Raw genomic sequence first — 14,991 nt, forward strand, 5'->3', positions numbered from 1 at the left:
TATGAAACAGCTTCCATATGAGTAGAGATTAAAAAGATTGGGACGGTTCATCTTAGAAAAGAGATGACAATGGGGTGGTATAATAGAGATCTATAAAATCCTGAATGATGTGGAGCAAGTCAGTAAGAAAGTGTTATTTACCCCACATAACATGGGAACTAGGGGTCACCCAATGAAATTGAAGAGGAAGAAGGTTTAAGACAAACAAAGGAAGTACTTCACACAACGGAGAGCCAACCTGTGGAACTCAATGCCCGGGGATGTTATGAAGGCCAAAAGTATAACTGGGTTTAAAAGGAATTAGAGAAGTTCATGGAGGATAGTCCAACTATTGCTATTAGCCAAGATGGTCAGGGATGCAACCTTGTGCTCTCGATGTCCCTAATTATCTGACTGCCAGAAGCTGGATTTGAACAACAGGATGGATCCACTTGATAATTGCCCCATTCTGTTCATTCCCTCTGAAGCATCTGGAATTGGCTGCTGTCGGAAGACAAGATACTGGGCGAGATGAACCATTGGTCTGACCCAGTGTGACCATTCTTATGTCCTTACAGTGTCAAAAGCCTTACTAAAATCGAGAAAGATCATATATAATGCTTCTCCTCTATCTACTAGGCTATTAACCCTTTCAAAGAAGGTTTGGTATGATTTGTTCATGACAAATCCATACTGACTATTCCTTTCATAACCCTGTTATCCTCTAGGTCAGGGGTGGGCAAACTTTTTGGGCCGAGGGCCACATCTGGGTGGGGAAATTGTATGCAGGGCCGGGGCAGGGAGTGCGGGGTGTGGGAGGGATTGTTGTTGTGCAGGAAGGGGATCAGGGCAAGGGATTGGAGCAGAGGAGGGGTGCGGAGTATATGAGGGGGCTCGGCAGGGGTTGGGTTGCGGAGTGCGGCAGGAGGCTCAGGGCAGGGGGTTGGGGGTGCACAGGGGTGCAGGGTGCAGCAGGGAGCTCAGGGCAGGGGGTTGGGGTGCAGGGTGTCCAAGGGGGCTCAGGGCAGGGGGTTGGGGTGCAGGAGGGGTGCGGGATGTACGAGGGGACTCAGGGCAGGGAGTTGGTGTGTAGGAGGGGTGCAGGGTATAGGCAGGGGGCTTAGGGCAGGGAGTTGGGGGGCGGGGTGCAGGAGGGGGTTCGACCTCCAGCCCGGCGCCTCTTACCTAAAGCAACTCCGGGGTGGCAGCAGCACTCACTGGGTCTAGGGCAGGCTCCCTGCCTGCCTGCTGTGTCCCTGGCCCCGGCCCCGCGCCACTCCAGGAAGTGCTGCGGCCTCGGGGGGAGGGGGAGCGGAGGGCTTTGCATGCATTGCCCTTGCCGTGCCTCTAGGTACCTCCCCCGAAGCTCCTATTGGCCACGGTTCCCCGTTCCCGGCCAATGGGAGCTGCGGGGGGCGGTGCCTGGGGGTCAAGGGCAATGCACAAGGAGCCCTCTCACCCCCCCCCCCCGCCTGCTTCTGAGAGCGGCACCGGGCCTGCGGCGCCACAGGGGGCAATCCCGCGGGCCGGATCCAAAGCCCTGAGGGGCCGGATCCGGCCCGCGGGCCGTAGTTTGCCCACCCCTGCTCTAGGTACTTACAAACTGATTGTTTAATAATTTGTTCCTCTGTCTTTCTAGGGATTGAATTTAGGCTGGTCTATAATTTCTTGAGTCCTCTTTGTTCCCCTTTGTAAGACAGTTACGAGGTATCATTTTCTCCAATTGCCTGGGACCTGACCTGTCCTCCCATGAGTCTGCCAAAGATAATTGCCAATAGATCTGAGACAGCTTCAGCTAGTTCCATGAGTACTCTAGGATGAAGTACATCAGGTCCTGCTAACTTGAATACATCTAATTTGTCTAAATATTCTTTAACCTGTTCTTTCCCTATTTTGGCTTTTGTTCCTTCCCCCTTGTTGTTTTAATATTAATTGGGTTGAGTATCTGATCACTGCGAGAGAGCAAAGGGAGCGAGGGAGCTGCCTGCAGAAGACTTGAATCCTGGAGCAGGCTTGCTAAATGAGCCAGTCAGAGACACCTGTTGCAGGGAAGGAACCCCAAGCAGCTGGTTCCTTATGAGAGAGCTGAAGCAGTTCTGGGGGGAGAGACTGACACTTGAGAAGCTGCAAGGGAGTCAGCTTGGGTAGGGTAGATGCAAACTGATGATAGGCTCTGTGAAGAAACCATTTCTGCCCCCCAGGCTCTGAGGTAAGAGCCAGGCCTTGGGACAGATTTGTGGGGGGCTCTGTGAGTGGGAAAATTCCTTTTTTGTGTTTGCTTTTTTTGGAGCTTTGTAAATAAAGAAAACAGACCCCAAGAAGGGCTATAATTGGAGGAGAAAGACTGTGTGGTTTGTCCAAGGAGCCCTGAAAAAGGGAAATGGGTGGGGCACTGCAGACATACCCATGGCCATGAGGGAGCGTTACAGTCATCATTAACTTTTTTAGTGAAGACTGAAACAAAATGGGCATTAAACACCTCAGCCTTCTTCATGCCAGCCATTATTAGCTCTCCTTCCCCACTAAGTAGAGGACCTACCCTTTCCTTCGTCTTTCTCTTGCTCCTAATATATTTAAAGAACCTCTTCGTATTGTCTTTTATGTCCCTTGCAAGTCATAACTCATTTTGTGCCTTAGTCTTTCTAATTTTGTCCCTACCTGCTTGTGCTGTTCTTAGCAATTCATCCATGTTTCCACTTTTTATAGGAACAACAAGGAGTCCAGTGACACCTTAACAACTAACAGATTTATTTGGGCATAAGCTTTCGTCCAAATAAATCTATTAGTCTTTAAGGTGCCGCCGGACTCCTTGTTATTTTTGTGGATACAGACTAACATGGCTACCCCCTGATACTTTTTATAGGGTTTCTTTTTGATTTTCAGGTAATTAAAATGCTCCTGATGGAGCCATATTGGCCTCTTACTATTATTCCTGTCTTCCTTCACATTGGAATAATTTGCTGTTGTGCCTTTAATATTGTCTCCTTGAGAAACTGCCAACTCTCCTGAACTCCTTTTTCCCTTAGATTTTTTTCCCATGGGACCTTACCTACCACTTCTTCCAGTTTGTAAAGGCTGTTTTTTTTTAAGTCCATTGTCCTTGTTCTGCTGCTCTCACTCCTTCCTTTCCTTAGAGTTATGAAATCAGTCATTTCATGGTCACTTTCACCTATATTACCTTCTACCTTCAGGTTCGCTACCAATTCCTCCCTGCTGGTCAGATTGAAATCTAAAATTCCTATGCCCCTGGTTACTTCCTCCGCTTTCAGAAACAAAAAGTTGTCCCCAGTGCACTCCAGGAACTTACTGGAGATTTTGTGTTTTGCTGTATTACTTTTCCAACAGATGTCTGGGTACTTAAAGTCCTATATTACTACCAGGTCTTGTGTTTTGGATACGATGGCGAAGTCCGTCTCCTCGCTCATGTGACTAGTGCCCAGTTCTAAGAATGCAGCACTATGAGCCTGGGGGTGTGTAGGGAGAGAGGCCCTGACCATAGGTGACACATCTCTCTCACCTACTCAGAACTGTAGCAAAGCCCATGAGCTATAAGTGCCCTACAGTGCCCTACACTACAGTGTACAAACAGCTCTTGGCTAGGGAAGCTGCCATACTGTTGGCTTCTTTGTGTTTCATGTCCCTGTTGGGTTTTGCTAGGGAATGAACGTGCAGCATGAATGCTGGGGCACTGAAATGCTCCCCACTTGTTTTGCAGCCATTTAAACGCCAGGCCTTCCTGAGAAGTGTCAGCATGCCTGCTGAGAACACCCGCATCCCCTCCCCGCCAAACGAGGTGCGGCGGCCCATGCTACAACGACAGACCTCCATCACCCAAACCATCAGAAGGTAAGACGTGGCATATTGTGCACACAGACTGTTTTAAGAGGGAAAGGTGAAGGCCTTGGGATTTGCAGGTGACAAGCCTCCTGGCTTGTTTGCACTCTCTGAAGAGATGCAGCAATTTCCTGCTCAGGATTCTGGATGGTGGAGTCCAAGGAGCAGTTTCCTCTACTAAGGAGAGTTTTATTTAAAACTGCTGCTGGGAGATCAGATCATGCCCATGTTGTTGCATTACACTCTCCTCCTTGCATTAGAAGCGCCTTATCATGATTTTTACTGTACCATAGCGCAGAATATTTCCTGAGTGTTAGAACTGCCTGTTCTCTCTGATTTGGTCAAAGCCCTTCAGGAGATTATTGTGCTCTGTGTTTGGGAAGATACTTCAAATCACTGCAAAGGGGGCAGGGTCGTGGTTCTTGGGCTGCATACAGAGAAGCAGTATGTGCTAGCCAAAGAGCTTCTGTTGTCTCCCTGTGCCCCAGGCCCAGTCCTTCCCAGAGGTCTCCTGGGGCCAGCAGCTCTGCACCGCCCTTATTCAGGGCCATTTGCACTTGGACCAGTATGACCTCAAGCTGCTGTTTTGCCAGAACCAATGGAAATGAAGGGCCTCCCTGTCTGAGATCCAGCTGCAGCTGGAGGGGCCATGGGCAAAAGTTAGTTTGGACAGAATTGTACTAAATGAACAATTTGGACAGAATTCTGTGCAGTGCTGGGAGTGCCCCTCTAGGGAAGGCTGCAAGCCATTCTTCATTTTAGGCCCTTAGTTTCACACACTCCCTTCTGAGCTGATGTGTTCTCGGCTTGGGCTCTGCCCAGAGGGGAGAGCTCTGGAAAGTTTGAGCAAATTTCCTCAGGCTGCTTGTGTTTATGGCATGTCAAACAATGCACTTCTTGCCTTCTGCAAGTAGTCTGACCACCCCTTTCCAAATGGCAGAACCAGTTGATGTCTGCCTGATGTCTGCTCGAAAGCTTGTCTCTCCCACCAGCAGAAGTTGGTCCAATAGAAGATATTACCTCACCTGCCTTGTGTGTCTGACATCTGTTCAGCAGCCTGGCCGTGATGGTTCTTAGGAAGGTACATGTGCCTGGATGTGTTTGGGGAAAGAACCTTTGAAAATAGGCAATTGTTGGAGAAGGAGGGAATCCTGCTGTGCAGACGTAGAGCCGGGGAGAGAGAGCTGCTCTGCAGCTGTTCCCATGGCATCTGCTTTCTTGGCTGCCAGCTTTATGCACTTGGGACTTTTGGGGTTCTGGAGAACATGGTGGGATGGTGTCTGCCTCCAGGACTGAGAGCAACCCCTGCCTTGTTAGTGATGTCTGTATATTGGGGTAACATGCATCTGCATCCCCAACTGATCCTGAAGCCCCAGGTCACATTAACAGGCAGAAGTGACTTTTCTGTCTGTATTAGACATATTGATCCAGTTTCTCCCAGGTGTGGCTATCTCCTTACTGAACACTGCCCTATGACTTTTGGCCTGGTTAATATTTATCATATTATTAGAAGCTACCAGCACTCCAGACAAAATTGGAGTTCCAGTGCGCTGGGCACTGAACAGACGCAGTGTGAGACTTGCCCCATGGATGAACAACATGCATAGCTGCATGTTCCCCACTCAGTTATACTCTTTTTCTAATTATCATTTTAAATAGTCCCCTCCGTCCTCATGTTCCGAAAATGTGACCTGGGGAACACGCTTGTACGTCTGGCTCTTGGGTGTGATGGGTTTGATTCCCATCTCACATACTCCGCTAATGCGGTTCCGCTGGCTCTAAGGAGGTCGTTCCCCATTTATGGGAGAGGAGCCTACAACTCCCTTGATGATGAGCTCCTCTCTCTGCATCTGCCCTTGGTGCCTGCCCCATGGAGGACTGGGAGGCCACTGGGGCTTGAAGGGTTGATGCCCTCTGTGCTGCCATCCAGAGGGCAGCGGTGTCAAGTCTAACAGGGCAGAAAGTCCATTGATCAGTATGGGGGATGTCTCTGGGGTTCACAGCCTGTTCATTCCCTAATCTCCTACCTACCCCTTTCCTGTCAACAATCACTTCCTCAGCCCTCCTGAACAGCACATAGTCCTGAACACCTGGCATTGGGCCAGATTAATTGCTGCTCTATGACCTTTGTGACAGCTAGACTGGCAATGGGGCAGGCATGAGCACCCTGCTCAATAAATAGGGAATACACCATGGAGAAGAGGCCCGTGTGCCAGGCCCAACAGCTGAACCACTACCTTTGCAGGAGCTCTGAGCACTGGGTGCATTCCGGGGGATAGGCCAGAGAAGTGAGGGGGCAGTTGAGGATAGGAGGAGGTTCGGCTGGCTCAGCCCTGAGCCCCAGCAATTCTACACCTTTGTAATGACCCATAGGGACCATTGCAACTGGCACAAGTTAGGGCAGCCCCTAAATGGGAGAGGCACAGGCTGCCTCCCCTCTATCCCTGCATTAGCACACGTGGGGATGAATCTTCCCCCTTCTGCTGTTCGGAGGGGTGAGGGCTCCTGGGGCTGTGAATTGGCTACAGCAGGTGCAGAATGGTCCCTGGATAGTGGGGAAACTGCTCATGCTTCATTGAGGCGCTGAGGTCAGATGATCTGCTCATGCCAACAGTCCCTAGATCTGACTCTCTGGGCCTGGGTCTGGGCAGGGCATGCTTGGTGCTGGGTCTTTGGCTGTTGATCTGACAGAACTTGAGTCCTGCCTTTCTGGGCATGTTGGAAAGTCCATTTACTCTCTCAGGCTGGGGGTAGCTGTGGGCTCTGCTTGGTAGCCTGGATCTGGCGTTGTGTCTCTGCTGTAGTGAACGTTTCCATTGTTTGTTTTGTGCACTGTTATTTTACAGCCCTGAGAAGTGCACAAGGCCCCTCCTAGTGCACCTGGGGAGTCACAATTCCTGGGTGCGTAAATGGCTCAGAAGTCCCATTCGCCTTCATGTCGCATACAGGAACTTTCGAAAATGTTCTCCTGCTCTGAAAAGGTGATATCTAACATGTTGCAGTAAGACAATGTAGCTGTTCCACACCGGCTTGTACACAGCAGAGAGGGTCTGCTAAGGGCACTGCTTTTCTTTATTTATGTGCCTTTTGGCAAGTGTCTTTGACTCATGCCTTGTAGGTGGTCCACCAGATTCCTAAGGAGTGGGGAAAGGCCTGGTGGACTAGCTTGGAAGGGAATTCCGTGGGCAGGAGGGAGTTGTAGGAGATGCAAACGGGGCACTGAGGGTGAGTGACAAGGGTGGGAAATGGCGTAATAAAAGACTAGGATAGATGAATAGGAAGGGCAACACTAGAAATGTACATTTGATACAAAGACGGTGGAGAGCTAGTCGAGAGATGCAAGGGGATGGCGTGTGATGAGCTGGCCAGAAAGATGATCTCAGCAGCTGTGTTGTGTGGACTGAGCAGCATTGTGTGTATCAGGGAGGCTGCAGATATCAAGGCAGGAGATGATGGGGGCCTGGATGAGGGTTTTAGTGGTATGGGCAGAAAGAAAAGAGCAGAGCTTAGTGATGCTGAAGAAGAAGAATCAGCAGGATTCTTTCCCATAGCCTAGATTCCAGTGTAGGGAGATGAATGGGTAGGAGCCAAAGGTCCCCGGAGGGAGGGGTAGACAATGGCTGAGATGAAGGGGTAGGGAAGGAAGATAAGGAGCCCAGTTTTGGCCTTGTTGAGTTTAAGTTGACAGCAAGACTTCCAGGAGGAAGCTGGGAGTGTTTAATTCAGCTTCCTGGCCTCTGCCCTTGCTTTCACAGGGGCTGGTCAGCAGCAGCCTCATTTTATAGAGAAAGCAACTGACACATGGAGAGGTAAAAGCCAACATTTCCAAGTGTTGGTGCCTAAAGGTGGGCAGCTCAATCCATATTTAGTAAGGCTGCCGATTAATCACAGTTAACTCACGCGATTAATTGAAAAAAAAAATTAATCCCGATTAATCGCAGTTTTAAGCACACAGTTAATAGAAAATCAATTGAAATTTGTTACATATTTTGGATGTTTTTCTACATTTTCATCTATATTATATTCTGTGTTGTAATTGAAATCAAAGTGTATGTAATTTTTGATTACAAATATTTGCACTGTAAAAATGATTAACAAAAGAAATATTTTTCAATTCACTTCATACAAGTACTGTAGTGCAATCTTTGTCCTGAAAGTGCAACTTACAAATGTAGAATTTTTTGTTACATAACTGCACTCAAAAACAAAACAATGTAAAACTTCAGAGCCTACAAGTCCACTCAGTCTTACTTCTTGTTCAGCAATCGCTCAGACAAACAAGTTTGTTTACTTTTGTGGGAGATAATGCTGCCCACTTCCTATTTACAATGTCACCAGAAAGTGAGAACAGGCATTTGCTTGGGACTTTTGTTGCTGGCATTGCCAGGTATTTACATGCCAGATATGCTAAACGTTCGTATGCCCCTTCATGCTTTGGTCACCATTCCAGAGGACATGCTTCCATGCTGATGACACTCGTTAAAAAAATGTGTTCATTAAATTTGTGACTGAACTCCTTGGGGGAGAACTGTATGTCTTCAGCTCTGTTTTACCTGCATTCTGCTATATATTTCATGTTATAAAAGTCTCGGATGATGACCCAGCACATTTTAAGAACACTTTCACTACAGATTTGACAAAACGCAAAGAAGGTACCAATGTGAGATTTCTAAAGACAGCAGCCGATCTAAGGTTTAAGAATCTGAAGTGCCTTCCAAAATCTGAGAGGGATGAGGTGTGGGACATGCTTTCAGAAGTCTTAAAAGACCAATACTCCAATGCAGAAATTACAGAACCCAAACCACAAAAAAAAGAAAATCAGCCTTCTGCTGGTGGCATCTGACTCAGATAATGAATATGAACATGCGTCAGTGTGCACTGCTTTGGATTGTTATCGAGCAGAACTCGTCATCAGCGTGAACACACGTCCTCTAGAATGGTAGTTGAAGCATGGAGGGACACATGAATCTTTAGTGCATCTGGCATATAAATATCTTGTGACGCCAGCTACAACAGTGCCATGAGAACGCTTGTTTTTACTTTCAGGTGACATTGTAAACAAGAAGCGGGCAGCATTATCGCCTGCAAATGTAAACAAATTTGTTTGAACAATTGGCTGAACAAGAAGTAGGACTGAGTGGACTTGCAGGCTCTAAAATTTTACATTGTTTTACTTTTGAATGCAGTTTTTTTTTTTACATAATTCTACATTTGTAATTTCAACTTTCATGATAAAGAGATTTCATTACAGTAGTTGTATTAGGTGAATTGAAAAATACTATTTCTTTTGTTTTTATACAGAGCAAATATTTGTAATCAAAAATAAATATAAAGTGAGCACTGTACACTTTGTATTCTGTGGTGTAATTGAAATCAATATATTTGAAAATGTAGAAAAGATCCAAAAATATTTAAATAAATGGTATTCTGTTATTGTTTAACAGTGCGATTAATTGCACGATTAATCATGATTAATTTTTTAAATCGCTTGACAGCCCTAATATTTAGGCACTTAAATAGAAAGTGGCTTCACTTCCAGAAGTCTGGGGGACACAGGCCTCTCCGGTGTCAGCAGGAATCTTGGGGAAATCAGGTCAAGAGTGTAAGTGCATGAAAGGTAGTCTGTGTCCTAACACCTGTGGAAACATGGTGTTTCTTGTCCCAGGCTCTGCTGCAAGTTACAAGCACAGCGGCTCTTTTCTGCAATCCCCAGCTTCTCTCCGCACTGTTGTGCTGTCCATCAGAATATGGCCTTGGGTGCACCTGGTCTCAGCTGTCACTGTGGTGAAGATGTTATGAACAGGAATAAATGACAATGCAATACCCTCCCTTTACCCCACCCCCGATGGCAGTGGGAAAAGGCACCTCCCACTTGCTGCCGCTCCCAGACGGCCCTGCAAGCTCTCTCCCTTCAGCTCTCTTTTCTTTGCAGCAGACGGGTACGGTTTGAGAGGATTCAGACCTTGCCTATTCATGGGCACCGGGCGGGCAGGAGGCCCCTGAGAAAAAGGCAGTCAGTTCCCCGATCGCTCTTCAGGTACCCGTGGTATTGAGTGTGAAGCCCAGCCAATGCATGCGTGTGGTAGGGCTGCTTTGAACCGTGCATGGATGCTAGCTCTGCGCCATGCTGCCTACTGCATAGATCCCTGGGCCTGGGCAGGATCCAAACAAAAGGGCCTGCTGTGGTGGGTGTCATGTGCGCACCTAACAGAAAGAATGATCATACCCACTAAATGTTTCAGAAGCTGAAAATACCTAGCATGGAATTGACTAATGAGCCATTAGCCTCCTTCCCTCCCTAACAAGCCCTTAGCCTCCTGGCCTCCTTCACAGCTAGAACCAATTCCCAGAGGCATGACTGAGCCCCACGGAGCTCCAAGTGCAGGGTGCACTTCTTCACCCTGCTGTGCAAGCGGGAACAGAGTAGTGTGTACACAATGCCTTAGAATGATAAACAGTCCCCTGGGGAGGGGAAGAGAGAAAGAGAATGACCCACAGGACACAGATGCTAGTCACCGTTGCTTGATATGCCTCTGGAAGGTGCTCCGGTAGCAAGGGAGATATGTTACATTTCCAGACCAGGAAGGATTTTAAAACTGGGGTTTTATTAAAGTTACTATCTAAGAAACCAAACAAACGCAGTTTGCCCAAGCCCCATGCCTGCTCAGTCTCACTGGCGTACAACAACCGCCTCCTGTGGCCACACCTTACTTCCCCACTGTGTTCACTTTAACCTCTTCAGCAGAGCTCCAAAGCTGCAAAGGCACAGGACACATCTTTAGGGCCAGGGTGCACATAAATATAACCCTGGCATTCCATAATGAGTGCTACAAATAGAACAGGATAGCTGCCCCTTCCATCCCAACATCACAGCTTTGACTTCAATCAGAGCAATTGTCTTCTTTTGTCCTCTGCTGTCAGGGCAAGGGGCCTGCCTTGCTGGTGGCTAATGGAAGTGGAAGGTGTTCAGAGGGCTCTGAGGCATGATCCGTTTCCATCAGTACATTGTTCCATCCATGGTTAGTTAGGACAGTGCTTTGCCCTCTTCCTTCAGTGGAGTGGCCCCTAGGTGCAGGCTTCACCCTCAGAGATTACCCTGGTTCACATATGTCCTGTGACAAATGAAGTGACTGGGAAGATGGGTAGAGTGCTGGTTACGGATGCCTTGAGACAAATCTGGTCAACTGAGCCATAAAGATTGTTTTGAAGCCTTACACCGTGGCCACGCAGGAGGTAAGGGGAGTTTCTTTCCTCCACTGTAGCACCTGTACAATCTTAGTCAGTGGGTTTATTCTGGGCTGTGGACAGCTCAGTTAATTCAGGCTTTGTCAGCTTGGGTGCTGATTCTAGTCCTTCCCACTGTGGGCAAATGGAGAACATTGTTCAGATCTGAGCTGATCTATCGGTGTCTGTAGGAGCAGAACAGTATCCTGAGGGGATAGACTCCTGAGCAGAGTGCAAAGCCACCTCTCTCCTCTTGACTTTTGGCCTGTATCACCTTACTGAGGTGCTGGAGGTGTTAGGAGAAATGTGGGTCACTCCAATCAGATGAGATCCACAGGCTGGTGAAGACTAGTGGGGAGCGCTGGGTTTGTTGTTAGAGGAAACTGTCCATGTCTTCGCCAAGGAGGAGATGTTGGTGCTTGACTAGAGTTCACCATTTGGAGTCTAGTTGGATGAACAAGTGACATTGGGCCAGGATGGCTTTGTTCAACCTGCATGTGTCCAGAAGGACAGGCTCTCTTCTCTTGGATGCAGACCTTGCTTACTTCATCTGGGCAAGGTTAGACTGTTGCAATGGGGGCTACATTTGGACCTGGTGCAGAAGGCAGCTGCATGCTGGGTGAATCGAGTGTCTCACTCGGAGCACATGACACCAGAGCTCTGTAATCTACACTAGCTGCTGGTTAACTTCCAAGCAAAATCTAAAATGCTGGTTTTAACCTATAAAGCTCCAGATGGCATGGGAGCCACCTCTTTTCCTGGGCTGCACCGCCAGAGCTGCCATCTGCAAAGCTGCTTAAGCTAAAGCCCTCTTGGGAATGACAGAGAGGAGGCTGCTGCCAGGGTGAGGGCATTCTCTATGAGGGCCCCTCTCCTCCTTGGATCAAAATAGTCAAAGTCTTTTGACCTTCGGGACAAACTGCAGGGCTCATCTGTTTTGGGTATCTGGGAAGGGATATACAGAGGAGACCAGTCTGAGATGAATGGAATTACAATTGGAGTTTAACAGGAGAGGCTGTCTGAGGCCTTTGAATTGGATATGTATTTACATAATCCAGACCGTTTGGATAAGGACCTTTTTGTTATAAATCAAAAAACAGCGTTTATTCTCTCACTGCCCAGGCACAAACCCCATTAACAGAATCTTGCCCCTGCCTAATTCTAATTCTAGGGCATAACCTACTTCCTGCTAATACTAAAGTGGTATATTCCCCTTTGATGCCCAGGCATAAACCCGATGAACTATCAGTAACTGAGTCTGCTTTCCTCTCAGTGCCAGAACATACCCCCTGGCCTCCACCATGAGCACATGCTAAAACCCCTCCCTCAGTGTGTCAGCATCAGTGGATGTCCTCGCTCCCAGTAAGGAGTTGATGCAAAGGATCAGATGATCTCATGCTTCCATGTGTGCACTTGGGTGGGGTTAGGATGAAATTTTTCTTCATAGCATTGAACACTTGTCTAGGTGCGTTATGGGTTCTTGTGGCTTGCCGCCTTTGGTATTTGCCACTGCTGGAGGAAAGGCATGGTGGATCAGTGGCAAATCTTACATTTCTAGGACTGTTTACAGTGCATTACTAGAGAGACAAGGTGGTGAGGTAAGTAAGTACCTCACCCACCTTGTCTCTCTAATGTCCTGGGACTGACATGGCTACAATTACACTGCATGCTACAATGCATGACTGTCCTCCTGCATTTGGGGTGGCTTGTAATGCTCCTAATTTCATCCCTCACATGTTCTGGCTTCCTCTGGGATTTTGTCTTTGAATGTAGATGCCTTTCAGTGATGAAGCAGCAGCAGCGCAATACAAACTGTTCTGCTCCCAGCAGAGCCCTAGTAATATCCTGATGGCCTGCTTGGCTGCATTGCTGCACTCCACTGCCTTCTGCTCCTAGCTTTTCTCAACTTCCCGCAGCAGGCAGCTCAGTGCCATGTACCCCTATAACCCAGACATAGGTTATATGTTGGAAACTTGAGATCCCAGGGAGCATAGCGGCGCTCTGGTGCTGATGCTAACTTCAGCTAAGTACCAGTGTGGAAACCACAAGGAGGGAGAGGGATTGTTTAGAGTACAAGGGCAATAATGGGGAGTCAGGAGAAGAAAAGATGAATTCAGACTGAATATGAGGAAACTCTTCTTGACTCTGAGATGGCTGAGGCTGTGAAAGGGCCATGGCCCCACCACTTGGGACTAGGCCTGGTCCAACATGGGTAAGTATTTTCTGTGAAAATGTTGAAAGAAACAAAATAATTGTTTCATTAAAATATTTTTCCAATCAAACTAAATGACAAAACAAAGGGTCCCCTGGTTCCTGCTGCCCCTTCTTTTCTTTTCACCACTGGAAAAACTTTAAAAAAAAAATGTGACCAAAATAATTTTGTGTGTGAAATGTTTGTTTTGGTAGAAAAGGCATTTTTTGTTGTAATAATGTTTTGATGAAAATTTTGTGCCCTGGTCTTACTGCATATTTAAAACCAAGCTGTGAAGAGCCCGTGAGATATACTGTAGGGCAGAATCCTGCATGGGAATGACTAGGTGTGATTTCTATCTCTAATTTGCATGATTTAAGCGAACCCAAACCTTCCCTGTGCTTCTGTGTTGGTGTCTTTCAGGGGCACAGCAGATTGGTTTGGCATAAGCAAGGATAGCGATGCCACTCAGAAATGGCAGAGAAAAAGCCTTCGCCATTGCAGCCAGCGATATGGGAAGCTGAAACCTCAGGTCATCCGGGAAATGGACCTGCCTAGCCAGGATAACATCTCACTCACCAGCACAGAAACTCCTCCTCCTCTCTACGTCGGGCCTTGTCAACTTGGCATGCAGAAGGTGAGTCCAGTGGAGGAGTAGCCAGGGCCATTCCATGGAGCTTGTTAGCTTTCAGAATATACCAGAAAGGCTCTTTTCTCCCCTCTCCGACTGCTGGATGCTAAGCCTGCTTTAGGGTTCAGTGTTTCCTGAACATTTCAGATCAGTGTACACAAGACACTATAGAGATCAAACATGGAAACGAAGATCTTACAGGAAAGGAAGAGTTTCCTGTGAAAGGATGGTTTCCTAAATCTCATATACACGTTTTAGTATACTCTTCCCATAATCAGTATTGTCACTTCCACTTGGGCCTCTATGGTTTATTCTCTGCAATCTGTTTCCCCAGGACTCTGAGAGCCATGTCTTTGTCCCTTTGGCATCATTACTGAGTGAGAATGGTATATGAGCACTAGTCAGGAATTACAGTAATCGTGGAAGGTGTTTTTCAGCATTCTCCCTAGCAAGATTCCAGTTTCCTAGTCAAATCTGGTTGTCAGAGTCTCTTCTAACATGGGGTATCCAGCAGTTTTGAGAGGAGAACTGTCAGTTTACTTCCGATACCCAGATTAGACCCTATCCTCCCTAACTGCAGTTTCATACTAATAGCCCCATTGCCATGCAATGCACTTACTTTTTTATTCTTCACGTTTTGCTGGCTGAAGACAATACCCTAGTTTTCAGTATCCTCAGAAATATTATCTCATGACTTCACAGGAGCTACCTATGTGTCAGCTCTCTTACAGCAGGCTGGTACGCTCTGCTCACAAGCCCTCAGAAATTGCCAGGGGAAGCTGTAAAGCTTCCAGCTTCCTTGCCTACTCCGTATTCCCAAAGTATAGATTCTGCCTGTACACAAACCTAAATGAGGTAACTTCATTAGCACTTGAGCTCTAACCTGAAGGGTTCCCAGTTCCTGCATTTTCCTTGTAATTGATTGGATATTATGAAATCAGTTAAGAGTGCTGCTCTTGTCCAGATGGTGAAATGGGATATGAAACTATCTCCATCTGCAGTCTCTAATCCCGTCTTGGAGAAAGGAGGGTAAGAGCTTGGTAGTGTCTCCATAGTAAAGGATGGACTATTGTCTAACCTTGATTCTGCCCACTGAGTGCTCTCTCTCCTCTTTCTCAAAACTTGAAATTTC

The 14,991-nt window shown here is 47.4% G+C and overlaps 1 protein-coding gene across 3 annotated transcripts in view; it reads left to right on the forward strand.

Annotated features, from left to right (window-relative positions):
- Window positions 1-14,991, forward strand: part of RHBDF1 (rhomboid 5 homolog 1) — a 103,674-nt gene that overhangs the window by 50,136 nt on the left and 38,547 nt on the right. For 2 of the 3 annotated variants that reach the window (XM_054042724.1, XM_054042722.1), the window contains exons 3-5: window positions 3,695-3,825; window positions 9,749-9,850; window positions 13,652-13,865. In XM_054042724.1, coding sequence (XP_053898699.1) covers window positions 3,695-3,825; window positions 9,749-9,850; window positions 13,652-13,865 — 447 coding nt within the window. The remainder of the gene's footprint in view (window positions 1-3,694; window positions 3,826-9,748; window positions 9,851-13,651; window positions 13,866-14,991) is intronic. The other variant, XM_054042723.1, reaches the window with a different exon arrangement.

The sequence above is a fragment of the Malaclemys terrapin genome, chromosome 10 (assembly GCF_027887155.1).
Source record: "Malaclemys terrapin pileata isolate rMalTer1 chromosome 10, rMalTer1.hap1, whole genome shotgun sequence".
Taxonomy (NCBI): domain Eukaryota; kingdom Metazoa; phylum Chordata; order Testudines; family Emydidae; genus Malaclemys; species Malaclemys terrapin.